The sequence below is a fragment of the Leucopleurus acutus genome, assembly GCF_964270905.1.
Source record: "Leucopleurus acutus genome assembly, chromosome: 17".
In the NCBI taxonomy this organism is placed as follows: domain Eukaryota; kingdom Metazoa; phylum Chordata; class Mammalia; order Artiodactyla; family Delphinidae; genus Leucopleurus; species Leucopleurus acutus.
The window spans coordinates 38,258,166-38,277,449 of record NC_139159.1 but is presented as its reverse complement, the minus strand read 5'-3'; the positions used below and the strand labels follow the sequence as shown (position 1 = coordinate 38,277,449).

Here is a 19,284-nt window from a genome sequence, read left to right as displayed (position 1 = left end):
AAATAGTATAAGCCTGTTAATAACAGAGCTACATAGCTCTAGCTATGCAGTTCTCTTGTGGTGAACTTTATGCAAGTTATTTAATTTCTCTGCAATTCACTTTTACTATTTCCACTGCCTTATATTCTCTATCCCTAGGTTTTCCTCTAGTTGGCTCTTCCTTATTTTTCTAACTTCAACTCAAATATCACATCCTTAAAGTGACCTTCTCAGATTACTCACTTTAAGTATCCAACCCTCCATCTTCATCACATTGTCCTACATTTTCTTCATAGTACTTTACACTATCCGAAATTACTTCATTTCACGAATTTGTTTACTTGGGGTTTGTCTGTCTCTCCAGAGACCAAGGACCTTACCTGTTTTGATCACTGCTATATTCTCACTGTCAGAATAGTACCTTGCATAAAGTGGGTACTCAATAAATGTTAGTTGAATAAACAAGTGGCTGAATGAATGCCCATTTAAATCCTAGCTCTTCTGTGAAGACAAACATATAATGCATATAGATGTGAATTGAATCTTTAAAAGTACTCTGCATACAGAAACTGTAACAATAGTGATGTCTTTGACTGCTGTTTCCCTAATAACAACTCAGGCACACTTTTCAGTTCTACTTTCTTTAATCTAAGGTAAAAAACTTAAAACAAGTTGTATGAGTGTGACATCCTTAATTATATCCCTTTAAATATGGATATCCTGTGATCTGATGGTATACTTAAGACTTCATGAAGATTAAAGGGACTTTGTTGTTGTTTTGTTTAAGCATTGAACACTGGTTTCTGCAGAGTTCAAGCAAAACATGGGATGTAATCTCAATATATCCCATAAATACTCAGAGAGGCTGAAGTGGAAAAAAGGAATGTCTGAAGAGACTTGTAGAAATTTCAAAGGTTATTTTTCCCCCACATAAATGGTATTGGGCTTGGTTTACAGTGCAGGAAAGATTTATCATAGATACTTAGTGGTGAGAAAAGACAGTATGGCTTCCACTGTAAGTACATTCCCTTTTAATGTGGAGATCAAACCTAGTGCTAACAACTGAGAAGACAAGACAGCCATCAGTAAAATATAATATGCACTTAGCTTCTGTTTGTCAATTGGAAGTTTTTCCTCTAAAAACCTAATTCAGCATAGTACAGAACAAGTTGTAGAAAAAAACCCAACTTGCACTGCTTCTCCTTTCATTTAGACAGATCATGCTGAGCCCCACACAGCTGGAGCCCCATGTTTAAGACCATCACATTGTACTTTCAGCAAACCTCTCAGCCACTGTTCTCATAATGAAATGATTTCATAGGAATGAAGGGAGAAAAAAGCCTAGAAAAGAAGGAGACATGACAATACTTTGATTTTAAGTTGGAAAAAAAGCCATGACCTGAGTTTGAGCTACCCCTTTAAAAAGAATGACATACATTTATGACACCAGAAGAAAGAGCTTTGCCAAGGACTTCCAAACGATTTTAAAAAGAGGTATTTGTATTCTTTAAATGAATCCAAACTTATTTAACAACTGAATCTTTATGTTTTAACAAGGTTTGGTTTTTAAATAGGGTCCTGCATTTCCAAGACTTCCACCATTGGAAAACTAATTTGTATGGCCTCTATTTTTATTATCAAGCATTTTAATCTCAATTCACACATCAATTAATGAAATTAGAAAGGAGGAAATTTGACTTGCAGCAAACTCTTAGTTTATGTTATTTGTCCCCATAAGTGGTCAATTTAAATTTAGTGAACAGTGATGTGGTGGCAGAGGGACTGGAACTCTCCAAAGTTGTTTCCTCTAGACGTGGTTCTTCTTTGTACAGAATCTCCATTTCAGAGACCTTACCCATCCTTAGGACATGAGGTTTCACCTCTGGGAGATGGCTCTCAAGATCTCAATCTGTTGTCCTGGCTTCTTAAATACTAATCTAACTGGATATTTCTACTTAGATGTCCTATTATATCTTGAAATTTAATAAACCAGTTCACCTCCTCACTTTACCTCACCAATTATCTCTCACTGTCTCTCCCTTGTCTGTTAGTGGTATAATTGTCTCAGACACTTGGGCTCAAATCCTCAGACTCCTATTTGAAACTACCCTTTTACCCATCATACCCATTCAATGGTCCTGTTAATTTCACCTCAAGTCTTTCAAATCTGCCATTTTCTTTTTAGTCACTTAGTCCAGGCCCATCTTTTACTATACTTGATCCCAGTGGGCTCAGGTATACAGCCTGCCCTTTAATGTCACTGTTATAGCTGGCTTTGGTAGCTCTGACTTTGAATCTTCTTGTTTGAATCGATTTCATATTCTTGCTGTCCAATTTTCTATCTAAAGGATCTTTTTTATTATGTCACTTATCTGTTGAAAAATAATAAATGCCTCCTGTTGTCTCCAAGATCAAGTCCAAATTCCTTAGTCTGTTATTTAAGGCCATCCATAATTCAGCCCCATCCTTTCATATAATCTTATTTGTCACTATGTCCCTAAATGGAAGACTCTAACCAGGTTGGTCTACTTAACCTTTGCTCATGCCATCACCTTACCTGAATGCCCTCTCCAACTGCTCTCTGTTTACTAAAAATTTATTTTCCCATAGCAAATACTTATTAGTTTGTTAGCTGACTAACATTTATTCTGATTTTAGTGACAATACAATTTCCTTCAGTGAATGATCTCATCTCATTTTAATACTTGACTGTTAACCAAGGTTTTCTCTCCTTCCTTATCTAAGAGACCTGCATGCAACCATAACAAGACAAACCAGACTCTCCCTCCTGGAAAGTGGAATCTTGAGCAGAATGTCCATAGACTGGAAATTGTTGAAACTCATTTATTACAGTGGAGACAACCTGAGAGACTGGTGAGTATTTCTTGCTTACCTACATCTCTAGACTTATCTTGTCTACTGACTTCCTAAGTCTAGATCTCTAGACTGTCTGTTGATTCGTGAACACTCCCATTTCCTTCTAGAGATTTCTTTTTTATTAAAGAGGTAATTTCTGTTACTTGCACTCAAACTTCCTAATTGTCATCATTTCTAAAGGCCCCTGGTAAGCCCTTCCTGACACAAGTGGTCCTTCCCAGCTTGCAGTGATTATTCCTTCAGGTTAGCAACTGTAAATTTTAGTATATGCTCCATTCCTTTGGCATGTCTCAGTCAGTCACTAAGTATTTACTGAGCATTAACAATGAGCTTGGTTTTGTGCAACTGCATACTTTTAAAAATCTGTTAATTCATTTTATGAATATAGAATATTTTTACGGGTAGACTCTGGGTCCTTCAAAGTCAGAAACTCTCTCTCAAGCATAAAGGTTCCTTCCTTCATGCTTGGCATGCACAGAAAACACATATTCTTACTGATTAACAAAAGCAGCCTCTTCCATTAAAGCTGCTTAAGAGGAATATAACTATAATATCAGGACTACTTGGTGCTAATTGAATTAGTCAATAAAAATACAATAACTGGAAACATAAAATATAGTTCTGAAGAACTCTTCATCATATCTTAACTTGCTTGCTAACTTGGTAGTTTTCATGCTAAAAATCATCAGTTAAGATGATAATTTCTAGAAGTTGAGTGTACAATATCATCTTTTAGTGTACCACACAGCCATTTCCCTGAATCACTATGAAACATTCCCAAGACATCAATCAGGTCATTCCCAAGAGCTGCCATTTGCATCATTCAAGCACACTGCTACCTTACATGATTGATAACCTAAAAGTCAGACAATGCAGTAGATTTATTTAACTTTAAACCCTATATACTATTTTAACTATAATTAGGGATTGGCATGGGGGTAATGAGAATTAACATTATATTTGCTTTAACAAAAATCCCAAATAACTATCAAGCAGTATAACAGAGATCCTGGTCGCTATTCTATCCAGGCAGACATGAATATTGGGGGAATAAGGAATAATGAGTCATAATCTACTGAAAACTAAGAGGGAGAAGAAAGAAAAGGAAGCACTCACCTTCTTTTCCAGTCTATCAATTAATTTCTGGAGTCTGTTTATCTGGGTCATCCACTGGTTATCTTCTTCTAATAAGCCTTGAGGGGAAAACCATGAGGGCAATATATTAAACTCTAGACAGAGCAGGAATGCTTTGGTGTCTCAGAGCTTTTCTTTTACCCTGAAGGAAGAACACAGTGTCACTGGCTAATCACCACATTTAAATATATATATATATATATATATATATATATATATATATATATATATATATGTATATAGATAGATTCACATGAGTTCTTTCTAAGTTATTGATTTCCATAGATCCATGTATCCCAGTGGGTTCATTTTTATGTCTATTTTTTTTATGTTGTTGCCTACACTGGCCTTTGATATTCAAAAGAACAGATCCTGCTGAGCCATTTTTACCACCACATAATGTAGCTGATTTTTCTTTTAGAAAAAGGAAAGCACCAAGAAACAATTCTAAACTTACTTCTGGGGCAGTGGCAGGAGCCAGGGAAATCATAGCCATGAACACAGCAAGGGATAAATTATTAATCAAAAAGAAGTATAAGAGCAAGGTAGCTGGTATCTCCTTCCCTAGGGACTAACCTGAGTGGACACTATGTTCATGGCATAGCAGTGAAGAGTACAAACTCTGGAGCCTGCTGATTTTGGTCAAATTACTTAACATCTCTGGTCTCACTTTTCTTATTTTTAAATGGGCATAATAATATCACAAGCCTCACTGTGAGGATTGTGTATATATACACATATGCATACATACATATGTGTATATATACACACACAAACGTACATGTACTATGTATGTAGTATTTTTATTTTTTTATTTTTTATTTTTTTATTTATTTTGCGGTATGCGGGCCTCTCACTGCTGTGGCCTCCCCGTTGCGGAGCACAGGCTCCGGACGCGCAGGCTCAGCGGCCATGGCTCATAGGCCCAGCCGCTCCGCAGCATGTGGGATCTTCCCAGACCGGGGCACGAACCCGGGTCCCCTGCATCGGCAGGCGGACTCTCAACCACTTCCACCAGGGAAGCCCCCTAGTATTTTTAATATGTCTGTGTATACACACACACATCTCTATCTAACAGCAGGATAAACATTATGTAAGTTCTGCTGCTATTATTGTTGCTGTTATATATGTTATTATGCAAAGGCAAGAAGGAGTAAGTTGTGGTGTGAGCCCCTGCACAAACATCCTGGTATCCTTGTGTATCCTTATGGCAGCTTGCTCAAAACATTTTCACAGACATTTGCTGAAGTAATACTTTTTAATATTTCCTGATAGAAGAATGTGATTGAATTTAAGACTATAAAGCCTTGTTTTAGCTTTGAATGTTAGGAAGATAAGACCTAAATTATAAGGGGGTAGTACTTTACATTAGAATTCACTTCTCCACCTACTGTCTTCAGTGAAGCTCCTCTCAAAGCCCACCAAATAAATTATGATGCAAAAAGAAGCAGTAGCATTGCCACAAAGAAGTGTCTACTAAAAATGAGTGCTTTTACAATAAAATATTATAAATATGTAAACAAAGTTTATGTTTATATTTTAATTTGCAAAGTAGTTAACATCTTTCCATTCTAGGTTGCTCCTAAAAGAATTTAAGGCAGCTATCACAACAAAGTCCCATAGAAGGATATTTTGGGCTTAATACTGTTTTCTAAATGACAAAAATGGAAAGAACAATCTATGGTTTAATTTTTTTTAAACATCTTTATTGGAGTATAATTGCTTTTAAATGGTGTGTTAGTTTCTGCTGTATAACAAAGTGAATCAGCTATACATAAACATATATCCCATGTTTAATTTTTTATATTCCACATACAAGTGATAATATTTAGTATTTGTCTTTCTCTTTCTGACTTATTTCACTCCAGGTCCATCCATGTTGTTCCAAATGGCAATATTTCATTCTTTTTTATGGCTGAGTCATACTCCATTGCATACATACATATGTGTGTGTATGTATATATATATATATATATATATATCACATCTTCTTTATCCATTCATCTGTTGATGGACACTTAGTTTGCTTCCATATCTTGGCTATTGTAAATAATGCTTCTATGAATATTGAATGTACCTTTTTGAATTAGTGTTTTCATTTTCTTCAGACATAATCCCAGAAGTGAAACTGTTGGATCATTTGGTAGTTTTATTTTTAGTTTCTTGAAGAAACTGCATACTGTTTTCCATAGTGGCTGCACCAATTTACATTTCCACTAATGGTGCACTAGAGTTCCCTCTTCTCCACATCCTTGCCAACATTTGTTATTTGTGGGTTTTTTTGACAATAGCCATTCTGAAAGGTGTGAGGTGATATCTCATTACAGTTTTGATTTACATTTCCCTGATGATTAGTGATATTGAACATTTTTTTCATGTGCATGCCGTCTTTGGAAAAATGTCTATTCAGAGTTTCTGCCTATTTTTCAATCTGGTTGTTTGGGTATTTTTTTTTTTGATGTTGAGTTTTATAAGTTCTTTGTATATTTTGTATACTTAACCTGTTATCAGATACATCATTTGCAAATATTTTCTCCCAGTCAGTAGATGGACTTTTGATTTTGTTGATAACTTTCTTCACAGTGCAAAAGATTTTTAGTTTGATGTAGTCCCATTTGTTTATATTTGCTTCTGTTTCCCTTACCTGAGGAGAGATAATTATTAAGACTAATGTCAAAGAGTACACTGCCTGTGTTTTCCTCCAGAAGTCTCATGGTTTCAGGTCTTACATTTAAGTTTTTAATCCACTTTAAATTTATTTTTGTGCATGGTGTGAGAGAGTAGTCCAGTTTAATACTTTTGCATGTAACTGTTCAGTTTTCCCAACACCATTTATTGAAGAAGCTGTATTTTCCCCACTGTATACTTTTGCATATTTTGTCGTAGACAAGATTATTTGCCCATAAAAGTGTGTGTTCATTTCTGGGCTCTCAATTCTGTTCCATTAATCTATGTGTGTGGGTTTGTGCCAGTACCATACTGTTTTGATTACTGTAGATTTGTAGCATAGTTTGAAATCAGGGAGTGTGATACCTCTGCCTGTGTTCTTCTTTCTCAAGATAGTTTTGGCTATTTGGGGTCTTTTGTGTTTCCTTGCCCTTTTAGAATTATTTGTTCTAGCTCTGTGAAAAATGTCAGTGATATTTTGATAGAGATTTCACTGAGTCTGTAGATTGCCTTGGATAATATGGTCATCTTAACAATATTAATTCTTCTAATCCATGAACATTTTATATCTTTCTTTCTTTTAACATCTTTATTGGAGTATAATTGCTTTACAATGGTGTGTTAGTTTCTGCTTTATAACAAAGTGAATCAGCTATACATATTCTATATCCCCATATCTCCTCCCTCTCCTCCCTCTTGCATCTCCCTCCCACCCTCCCTATCCCACCCCTCTAGGTGGTCAGAAAGAACCAAGCTGTTCTCCCTGTGCTATGTGGCTGCTTCCCACTAGCTATCTATTTTACATTTGGTAGTGAATGTATGTCCATGACACTCTCTCACTTCGTCCCAGCTTATACTTCCCTCTCCCCGTGTCCTCAAGTCCATTCTCTATGTCTGTGTCTTTATTCCTGCCCTGCACTTAGGTTCTTCAGAACCATTTTTTTTCTTTAGATTCCATATATATGTGTTATCATATGGTATTTTTTTTTCTCTTTCTGACATACTTCATTCTGTATGACAGACTCTAGGTTCATCCACCTCACTACAAATAACTCAATTTTGTTTCTTTTTATGGCTGAGTAATAGTCCATTGTATATATGTGCCACATCTTCTTTATCCATTCATCTGTCAATGGACACTTAGGGTGCTTCCATGTCCTGGTTATTGTACATAGTCCTGCAGTGAACATTGTGATACATGACTCTTTTTGAATTATGGTTTTCTCAGGGTATATGCCCAGTAGTGGGATTGCTGGGTCGTATGGTAGTTCTATTTTTAGTTTGTTAAAGAACCTCCATACTGTTTTCCATAGTGGCTTTATCAATTTACATTCCCACCAACAGTACAAGAAGGTTCCCTCTTCTCCACACCCTCTCCAGCATTTATTGTTTGTAGATTTTTGATGATGGACATTCTGACTGGTGTGAGGTGATACCTCATTGTGGTTTTGATTTGCATTTATCCAATGATTAATGATGTTGAGCATCCTTTCATGTGTTTGTTGGCAATCTGTATATCTTTTTTGGAGAAATGTCTATCCATCTGTTTGTCTCATCTTCAATTACTTTCGTCAGTTTTTGAAGTACAGGTCTTGTACCTCCTTAGTTAGATTTATTCCTAGGCATTTTACTCTTTTTGATGGAATCATAAAGGGAATTGTTTTCATAATTTCTATTCTGATACTATGTTTTTAGTGTATAGCAATGCAACAGATTTCTGTATATTCGTTTTGTAACCTGAAACCTTACCAAATTCATTGTTGAGTTCTGGTAGCTTTTTGGTGGTGTCTTTAGGATTTCTTATGTATAGTGTCATATCATCTTCAAATATTGACAGTTTTACTTCTTCCTTTTCAGTATGCGTTCCTTTTATTTCTTTTTTTAGTCTGATTTCTGTGACTAGGACTTCCAAGACTACGTTAAAGAGAAGTCGTGAGAGTGGGCATCCTTGTCTTGCTCCTGATCTTAGAGGAAATGCTTTCAGCTTCTCCCCATTGAGTATGATGTAGGTTGTAATATATGGCCTTTGTTTTGAGTATGATGTGGGTTGTCATATACGGTCTTTGTTTTGTTGAGAAATGTTCCCTCTATACCCACTTTCTGGACAGTTTTTATCATAAATGGATGTTGAATTTTGTCAAAAACCTTTCTGCAGTTATTGAGATGATTATATGAAATTTATTCTTCAGTTTCTTAATATAATGTATGACATAGATTGTTTTGCAGATATTGAAGCATCCTTGAATCCTTGGGATAAATATATTACTTGATCATGGCTCATGATTCCTTTCATGTATTGCTCAATTTGTTTGCTAACATTTTATTGAGGATTTTTACATTTATGTTCATATTGGCCTGAAGTTTTCTTTTTGTGTGTGATATCTTTTCAGGTTTTGGTATCAGGGTGATGCTAGCCTCACAGAATGAGTTTGGAAGTGTCCCTTCCTCTGCAATTTTTTGGAATATCTTGAGAAGAATAGGTGGTAACTCTTTTCTAAATATTTGGTAGAATTCATCTGTGAGGATAACTGCTCCTGGACTTTTGTTTCTTGGGGGCAGTTTTATTACTGTCTCAATTTCATTCCTGGTATTTGGTCTGTTCATATTTTCTGTTTCTTCTGAATATGTTCATTTCTTCTACATTGTCCATTTTATTGGCATATAATTGTTCATCGTAACCTCTTATGATCCTTTGTATTTCTCTGGTGTTGGTTATAACTTCTGTTTTATTTCTGATTTTAATGATTTGGGTCCTCTCTCTTTTCCTTGATGAGTCTGGCTAAAGGTTTATCAATTTTGTTTATCTTTTCAAAGAACCTGCTCTTGCTCTCATTGGTCTTTTGTTTTTGGTGGTTTTTTTTTTTTTCTTTACTGTTTTTAAGTCTCAGTTTTATTTATTTCTTCTCTGATCTTTATGATTTCTTTCCTTCTACTAAATTCAGGTTTTGTCTTTTCTTCCTTTCTTAGTCCTTTAGGTGTAAGGTAAGGTTATTTATGTGAGATTTTTCTTGTTCCCTCAGGTAAGCTTGTATTGCTATAAACTTCCTCTTAGAACTGCTGATGCTGCATCCCATAGATTTTTGATCATTGTGTTTCCATTTTAATTTGTCTCCATTTATTTTTTGATTTCTTCTTTGATTTTTCCAGCAACGCATTGGTTTTTTATAGGCATATTCTTTAGCCTCTATGTGTTTGTGTTTATTTGCACTTTTTTTTCTTGATTTCTAGTCTCATAGCATTGTGGTTGAAAAGTTGCTTAATATTATTTCAGTCTTCCTAAATTTACTGAGACTTATTTTGTGGCCTAGCATGTGATCTCTCCTGGAGAATGTTCCATGTATCCTTGAAAAGAATGTGTAATCTGCTGCTTTTGGATGGAATGTCCCATATATACATCTGTTAAATCCATCTTGTCTAAGGTGTTGTTTAAGGTCAGTGTTTCCTTATTGATTTTCTGTTTGGATAATCTGTCCATTGATATAAATAGGGTGTTTAAGTCATCCCCTAGTATTATTGTGTTATCATCAATTTCTCCCTTTATGTCTGTTAATATTTGCTTTACATATCTAGGTGTCCTACATTGGGCTTATATATATTTACTTTTGTTATATCTTCTTCTGGGATTGATCCCTTGATCATTATGTAATGTCCTTTTTCTTATACAGTCTTTGTTTTGAAGCATACTTTGTCTAATATAAGTATTGCTACCCTAGGTTTTTTTGCATTTTCTTTTGCATGAATATCTTTTTTCCATCCCCTCATTTTCAGTCTGTCTGTGTCTTTAGATCTGAAGTGAGTCTCTTATAGGCAGCATACATATGGATCTTGTTTTGGTTTCCAAGCAGCCGTTCTATGCCTTTTGATTGGAGCACTTAGTTATTGACATTTAAAGAGATTATCAATCGGTGTGTACTTATTGCCATTTTGTCAATTGTTTTGGGATTTTTAAAGTTCTTTTTTGTTCCTTACTTCTTTTTTTTTTGCTCCCTTCCCTTATGATTTGATGACTTCCCTTGTGATTTGATCTTTAATGTTATGTTTGTAATCCTTTCTCTTTTTTTGTGTGTACATCTATTATAGATTTTTGGCTTGTGGTTACCATGAGTTTTATATATATATATATATATATATATATATATACACTGATATATTGATATATATATATATATATAGGTGACTTTAAATAGTCACGGATATATATATATATATATATATATATATATATATATATATATCCGTGACTATTAAAAGTTGTTAATCTTTTAAGTTCAAACCCATTTTAACAACTCTGCATTTTTACTCCCATGCCCGCATTTAATGTTTTTGACATCATATTTTACATTTTTGTTTTTTATATCCCCTAACTATTGTGGATATAGATGATTTTACTACTTTTATCCATTAACCTTCCTACTAGCTTTATATGTGGTTGATTTATTATCTTACTATATATTTCCCTTTACTAATGAGATTTTTCCTTTCATAATTTTCATATTTCGAGTTGTGGCTTTTTCTTTTCTGCTTAGAAAAGTCCCTTTAACATTTCTTGTGAAGCTGGCTTGGTGGTGATGCTGTCTTTTAGATTTTTCTTGTAAAACTTTTGACCTCTTCTTCAAATCTGAATGAAAGCTTTGCTGTATAGAGTATTCTTGTTTACAGGTTTTCCCCTTTCATCACTTTAAATGTATCATGTCACTTTTCCTGGCCTGAAGAGTTTCTGCTGATAAGTAAGCTGATAGCCTATGGGAGTTCCCTTATATGTAATTTGTTGCTTTTCCCTTACTGCTTTTAATATTGTCTCTTCATCTTTAATTTTTGCCATTTTATTATAATGCTTCTCACTGTGTCACTTTGGGTTGAACCTGTTTGGAACTTTCAGTCATTCCTGGACCTGAATTACTGTTTCATTTCCCAAATTAGGGAAGGTGTCAGTACTGTGTTCAACTATGTTCTCTGCCTCTTTCTCTTTCTCTCTCTCTATTGTCTTCTGGGACCCCTATAATGCAAATATTAGTACACTTGATGTAGTCCCAGTGGTCTCATAAATAGTTCTATTTCTTTTTTTCCTTTCTTCCATTCAGCTTGAGTGATTTCACTACTCTGTCTTCCAGCTTGCTGATTTGTTCCTCTGTAGTATCCAATTTATTGTTGATTCCTTCTAATGCATTTTTAATTCCTTCTAGTGCATTTTTAATTTCAGTTTTGTATACTTCATCTCTGTTTGGTTCTTCTTTACATTTTCTATCTCTTTGTAAAAACTTCTGACATTTCTATCTCTTTGTAAAAACTTCTGACTTCTGACATTTCCCTCTGTTTTGTTTATCCAAACTCTTCTCTCAGGTTCTTTGAACATGTCTATGATAATTAACTTGAACTCTTTATCAGATACATCACTAACCTCCACTTCACTTAGTTCTTCTTCTGGAGTTTTATCTTGGTCCTTCATTTGGGACTAATTCCTCTATCACCTCATTTTGCCCAATTTGCTGTTTTTATTTCTAAGTGTTTGGTAGGTTTGTTACATTTCCTGACTTTGAAGAGGTGTCCTTTTGTAGGAGATGTCCTATGTGTACCTGTGGTGCACTCCTCTATGGTCACCAGAGCTCCATGCTTTAGGAGTGCCCCTTTTTTGTGTTGTGTGGGTCCTTCCATTTTGGCTGACTGACTACTGTGGCTGATCTGGTTGGTGTGGCTAGCCCCTGTCTGGTTGATTGCCAGGTCTTGCCTTGGGCAGAGGATGCCAACTACTTGTGGGCAAGGGCTGGTCATGACATGGCTGACCACAGTGTCCTGGGATTCCTGGGGCTAGTGCTGGACCAGTGGCAGGTGGATCTTGGTGCTGGGGTGGGTGGCTGTAGGGCCACAGGTGCCAGATCTAGTCTTGCCCTACTCGTGTATGAGGCAAGTTCCAGACATGGCTTACTGCAGGGTCCAGGGTGTCCCAAAGCTGGTGTCAGCCTGCTCGTGAGTGGGGCTGGATCCCAGGGCAGCTGGCTGAGGGGTTCAAGGTGTCTCAGAGCTGGTGTCTCAGAGCCGAGGCCTAAAGGGTTGGAATCAGCTTACTAGTGGGCTGCAATGAGGCCTTGAGCATACCAATCCTAATTCCAGCTCACTGGTGGGCAGACCCGGGTTCCAGGGTCTCTGAATTCTGGGTCCTGAGGGTACCAGAGTTGATGTGTAGGCTTGTTGGTGGGTGGGTCTAAGTCCCAGGGGATCCTGGGGCTGGTGCCTGCTCAATGGTGGGTGAGGCTAGTCCTAGGGCTAGTGCCAGCCCATTGGTCAGTAGAACTATGTCTCAGGGTCTCTGGCTGCAGACCCCTGGTGGGGGGGGGTGTTTCCCAGATTTGGTGTCAACCCACTGTGGATGAGGTTGGGTCACAATTGCAGACTGTGGGGCCCTGTGATTTCTTGAGGCTAGTGCCAGTGCTTTGGTGGGTGTGGCCAGGTCTTGAGCCCTCTGGTGAGTAGGGTTGGGTCCTGGAGCCACTGTGGACTCAGGGATTCTTAAGTCAACCAGCTTGCTGGTGGGTGAGCCTGTGTCCCCACCTGACTAGCTGCTTGTCTTGAGGCGTCTTAGTTCTAGTGCTCACAAGCTGGTGGGCAGGGACAGGTCTCAGCACTAATTAGCTAGAAGAAGGATTCCAAAGTGGTGCCTGCCATCATTAGTGTCCTTGTGGTAGAATGAGCTCCCCCAAATAGCTGCCACCAGTGTCTGTGTCCCCAGGATGAGTTACAGTTGCTTCCTGCCTCTCCAGGAAGCTCTCCAAGATCAGCAGGTAGGTCTAACTCATTCTCTTTTCAAGTCACTATTTCTTACCTGTATCCCAGAGCATGTGAGAATTTTTGTGCACATTTTAAGAGTGGAGTCTCTATATCCTACAGCCTTCTGGCTCTCCCCAAGGTGAACCCTCCTGGCCTTCAAAGTCAAATGTCTGGGGGTTTGATTTCCTGGTGCAGAACCCCAAGCTGTAGACCCTGATGTGGGGCTTGAACCCCTTGCTCACTTGTGGAGAAGCTCTGTGATTGTAATTGTCATTTCATTTGTGGGTCACCCTCTTAGGTATATGGATCTTGACCATACTACTTCTCTGCCCCTCCTACCCATCTTGTTGTGATTCCTTTTAATGTATCTAGTTGTGGAATATCTTTTCTGCTAGTCTTCTTGTCTTTCTCATCAATAGTTGCTCTGTAAATAGTTGTAATTCTGATGTGACCATGGGAGAAGGTGAGCTCAGTGTCTTCCTATTCCACCATCGTGGCCACTCCTACAGTGGTTCTAAATGAGCTTCATGATTTTTCCTGTACTTTTGATACTGACCAGGAGAAGATATTGCCCCAAGTAGTCCCTGATCCTAAGAAGCTACATGAGGAGTAGAGCTGAATCCAACCTACAAGCTGGAGCCACATCCAGCTGAGATCACTCAAATCACAGTCAAACATAGACCCATGAGAGAAAAGAACCAAATATTTCCAGTTGTAATCACTGAGATTTTGAGGTTGTTTCACTGTAAAAAATGACTAATGATCCATTACCCCTAGACAAATAGCTTTACTTTCTGGGGAGATGGAGATACTAACATCTATCTTATAAGGTGTTAGGATAAAATAAGACAGTGTTCAAGAAAGCACTTTGAAATCTTTCAAGTACAATCTGTGTAAATACAGACTATATCTATACATTGATTTTCTGAAATGGTAGATATTTAAATATTCATTTATGTTAAAATGACATGTTCAAGTAATATGTGCAGGTACATACAGATACATATATACATACATATGCATATATATTCATACTTTATAAAAATTACTCTACTTAACAACATAAGTTTTCATATTTCAAAGTATTTTAAAGTAATTAATATAAATTACATGGTTAAAATATGATGACCTAGTGAATATTCTTGAGGTCTCAGTCTCATAAATCATATACTACATTATGCACTTCAAAAGCCACTATAACTTTAGTCCTGTTATGAAAGGAAACAATAACCTTTTTCTAAAATGAATTTAGAGTATGCTTAACCAGGCTTGGGGATCTGGGATTAGGGTGCAGACTAAAGGGCACCTCCTTTGTTTGGAGATGATGATGATTTCTATAGGTCTTAAGTCTTTCACATATTAGGTGATTGAGTCACTTTCTTCCCAACCCAACATGTCTCTGTGTACTGCCCAAGTACAACTGCTAGGATTCTGACAGAACTGATGATTAGGATCACCACCCTAGTTCTTAATATCTTAGACTTTTACCACTTTGGTTTCAGACAAACTTGTTTGGTGTAAGAAAAGCATTCCATTATTATTGTTTTAGCTGCCTTTTGGTCCTTTATAAATAAGTCAATATGAAGATACAATTGAGTCAACTTCAAGAAAAATGACAAAGTTTCATTACCTGCACCATAGACATTAAACTGAGGGCTGTTGGGGGAGAAGATTTTGTGTCTCTGGACTCGACGACTTGATCGTTTTCCAGGCCATTGAATCGACAGGACTTCTGGTTTGGTTGGCCCTTGTCTTGAACAACAAAGACAATATTTAACATCAGTGTCAGGGCTTCAGTCTTTTACCTCAAGGAACACATCTTCAAAGATCAGACACAAATATTTTCTAGTGTAGTGAAATGAAAATTTATGAGAACTATGGCTTGGTAACATGGTCTAGAGATACCTGGTAATGTGGCATTATAAGTGAAACTAAGGAAAAGAGGGGGGAACATGGCAGAGTAGAAGGACCTTGAGCTCACCTCCTCTCACTAAACTCAATATTTTGTAATAACCTATAAAGGAAAAGAATCTGAGAAAGAAAAAAAATATATATATATATATAACCAAATCATTTTGCTGTACACCTGAAACCAACACAACATTGTAAATCAACTATACTTCAATAAATTATTTTTAAAGTTATTAAGCAGAAAAAAAGAGAAATTACATTGGGCTTTTTTTATTCTTGTAATTTAAAAGTTTGAGTAAAAAATCATACCTTGATTTGTAATATAAGAAAAACTAGTTTATTTTATTGCCCAAATTATCAATGGAAAGAATGCTTATTTGTACACTTCCATAGTATTTTGTTTAGTTTGAGAACACCTATGGAGTTTGTTTTTCCTTTTATTCAGTTTTTAACTTAACTGTTTAAATCAAAGCTAAATATCCATATAGTTAAAAAGTCAAATAATTCTATAAACTTTTTTCTACAAACAGGTTCTCCCCTTCACCATATTGTGCCCTCATTCTCCTTATACAAAGGCAACACTTTTCAACAAGTGTTTATTTGTGTTTATCTATATATAACAATACTATCTCTTGGGGAGGTGTGACCAAGATGGTAAAGTAGGGAGACTCTGAGCTCACCTCCTCCCATGGGCACAACAAACTTACAACAATTTACAAAGCCACTATTGACAGCAACAATCTGAAGACTAAAAGAAAAGATTTTCCACCACTAAAGGAACCACAATGAGATGGGTGGGACAAATGGAGATGCAGTATAGTCAAGATCCACACCCCTAGGTAGGCAACCCACAAAGAGAAAGAAAACCACAATTGCAGAGGTTCTTGCCAAGAAGCAAGGGGTCCAACTACCACATTGAGCTCCCAAGCCTTGGGTTCTTTACTGGAAAGATGAGCCCCCAGAACATCTGGCTTTGAAAGCCAGTGGTGCTTGCATACAGGAGACCTGGAGGGCTGTAGGCAACAGAGACTCCATTCTTAAAGGGTACAAACAAAATCTCACACAATCTGAGATCCACAGTGAAAGAGTAATTCAAAAGAATCCTGGGTCATACCCAAGCTCTCCAGCTGATCTTGGAGAGCTTCCCAGAGAGGCAGGAGGTAACTGCAACTCTCCCTAGGGACACAGAGAGTGGTAACAACCTTTTTTAGGAACCTGCTCTACCACAAGGACACTGGTGCTGGCAAGCACCATTTTGGAATCCTCCCTCTCGCATATTAGTGCTGGGGGTTTACCTGTACTTTAGCAAATTGGCATCCATCCTGGGAACCACAAACCCAGCAGCCAGCCACAAGAGACCCAGCTCTTCCCACCATCTGCCCCAGGACCTGGCCTGTCCCAGTCCCAGGTACCTTGGACCACACAGCTACCTGCCCTGAAACCCAATGCTGCCCAACAGTGGACTGGCACCAGCCCTGGGACTCCCCAGACCATGCAGCTAGCCACACTGGGACCTGGCCCTGCCCATCAGCTACTATGAAGCTGGGCCTAGTAGCCATCTGGACCAGAGAAAAGCCCCACCTGCCAGTACACCCATAGTAATTTGTCCCACTATAACAGAAGGGCCCATGCAGCCCACATAGTGGGTATGCCTAGAGTATATAGCTCTGGTGAACAGAGGCAAGTGTTTTTCCAGGCCCAATATGATGTCTCCTATAGAAGTCCACTTCCTCAAGATCAGGAAACATAACTGACCTACCTAATACATAGAAATAAAACAAAGAATTTGGCAAAATGAGGTGACAGAGGAATATATTCCAAACGAAGGAACAAGATAAGACCCCAGAAGAAGAACTAAGCAAAGTGGAGATAAGCAAACTACCCAATAAAGAGTTCAAGCTAATAATCATAAAGAGGCTCAACAAACTCAGGAGAAGAATGGATGCACACAGTGAGAAATTTCAGTTAGATAAAAGAACTAAACACAGCTGAAGAATACAATAACTTAAATAGAAATACACGGAGGGAATCAAGAGTAGAGTAGATGATACAGGAGGAAATGGATCAGTGCCTGGAAGACAGAGTAGTGGAAATCACCAAGGCTGAACAGAAAAAAGGAAAAATAATTTTAGAAAATGAAAATAGTTTAAGAGACCTCTGGGACACCATCAAGGTAACTAACATTACCATTACAGAGGGCCCAGAAGGAAAAGAGAAACAGAGGAAGAAAACTTACTTGAAGAAATAAAGGCTAAAAACTTCCATAATCTGAGAAAAAACAACAGACATCCAAGTCTAGTAAGAATAGAGGATCCCAAACAAAATGAGCTCAAAGAGATCCACACCAAGACAAACTGTAATTTAAATGGCAAAAAATTATAGATAAAAAGAGAATCTTAAAAGCAGCCAGAGAAAAGCAACTAGTTATGCACACGGGAACTCCCATAAGACTATCAGCTGACTTTTCAGCAGAAACTTTTCAGGACACAAGCAAGTGGTAAGATACATTTAAAGTGATGAAAGAAAAAACTTACAATCAAGAAGACTCTACCCAGCAATGCTATTATTCATATTTGAAGGAGAGATAAAGAGTTTTACAGACAAGCAAAACCTAAGAGTTCAGCATCACTAATCTAGTTTTACAACAAATGTTAAAGGGACTTTTCTAAGTGAAAAAGGAAAGACCACAACTAGAAATATGAAAATTATGAAAAGAAAATCTCATTGGTAAAGGAAAATATGCAGTAAAGGTGGTAGATCAACCACTTATACAGCTAGTAATAAGGTTATAGGACAAAAGTAGTAAAATCATTTATAACCACAATAAGTAGTTAAGAGATTTACAAAAGAAAAGGATATAAAATATGAAGTCAAAAACATTAAATGTGGCAGGGGGAGTAAAAATGCATTGTTGTTAAAATGTGTTTCAACTTAAGAGATCAGCACGTTTAAATAATCACAGATATATATAGGTTATTATACATAAATGCCATGGGAACTACAAACCAAAAATCTATAAAGAGATATACATACACAAAAAAGAAAGGAATCCAGACAGCATTAAAATATTCATCAAATCAAAAGGGAAAATAGCGAAAGAGCTAAGTTACTAAAAAGAACTATACAAAACCCCCAAACAATTGACAAAATGGCAATAAGTACATATCTATCAATAATTACTTTAAATGTAAATGAACTAAATCCTCTAATGAAAACACAGAGAGTGGCCTAATAGATTAAAAAAAAAAAGACTGTATATGCTATCTACAAGAGACTCACTTCATATCTAAAGATACAGATGCTGAAAGTGAAGGGATGGAAAAAGTATTCCATGCAAATGGAAATGAAAAGATAGTTGGGTTAGCAGTACTTACATCAGACAAAATAGACTTTAAACAAAGATTGTAAAAAAGAGACAAAGAAGGACATTACATAATGATAAAAGAATCAATTAAATAAAAAGATATAACAAATGTAAATGTATACACAACCAACATAGGAGCAATTAAATACATACAGCAAATATTAACAAACATAAAGGGAGAAATTGACAGTAATACAATAATACTAGGGAACTTGTAAGAGCTGGTTCTTTGCAAAGATAAACAAAATTGATAAACCTTAATCCAGACTCATCAAGAAAAAAAGGAGGGCCCAAATCAATAAAATCAGAAGAAAAAAAAAAGGGGGGAAGATACAACTAACATCACTGAAATACAAAGGACCATTAAGAGATTACTAGAACAAATAATTGCCAACTAATTGGGAAACCTAAAAGAAATGGACAAATTCCTAGAAACATACAATCTCCTAAGTATGAATCAGGAAAAAATAGAAAATATAAACAGACAAATTACCAGTAATAAAATTAAATCAGCAATCAAAAAAACTAAAAACCTCCCAAATAACAAAAGTCTAGGACCACATGGTTTCACAGGTGAATTCTAGCAAACA

General features: G+C 36.7%; 1 protein-coding gene across 1 annotated transcript in view; it reads right to left on the bottom strand.

Annotated features, from left to right (window-relative positions):
• The window catches only part of NECAB1 (N-terminal EF-hand calcium binding protein 1), a gene marked incomplete at both ends in the record, with an annotated part of 279,877 nt that overhangs the window by 49,147 nt on the left and 211,446 nt on the right, over nucleotides 1–19,284 (bottom strand). Inside the window, 2 exons of the mRNA XM_082858688.1 lie at nucleotides 3,973–4,049; nucleotides 15,050–15,171. Of these exons, the coding sequence (XP_082714814.1) occupies nucleotides 3,973–4,049; nucleotides 15,050–15,171 (199 nt within the window). The remainder of the gene's footprint in view (nucleotides 1–3,972; nucleotides 4,050–15,049; nucleotides 15,172–19,284) is intronic.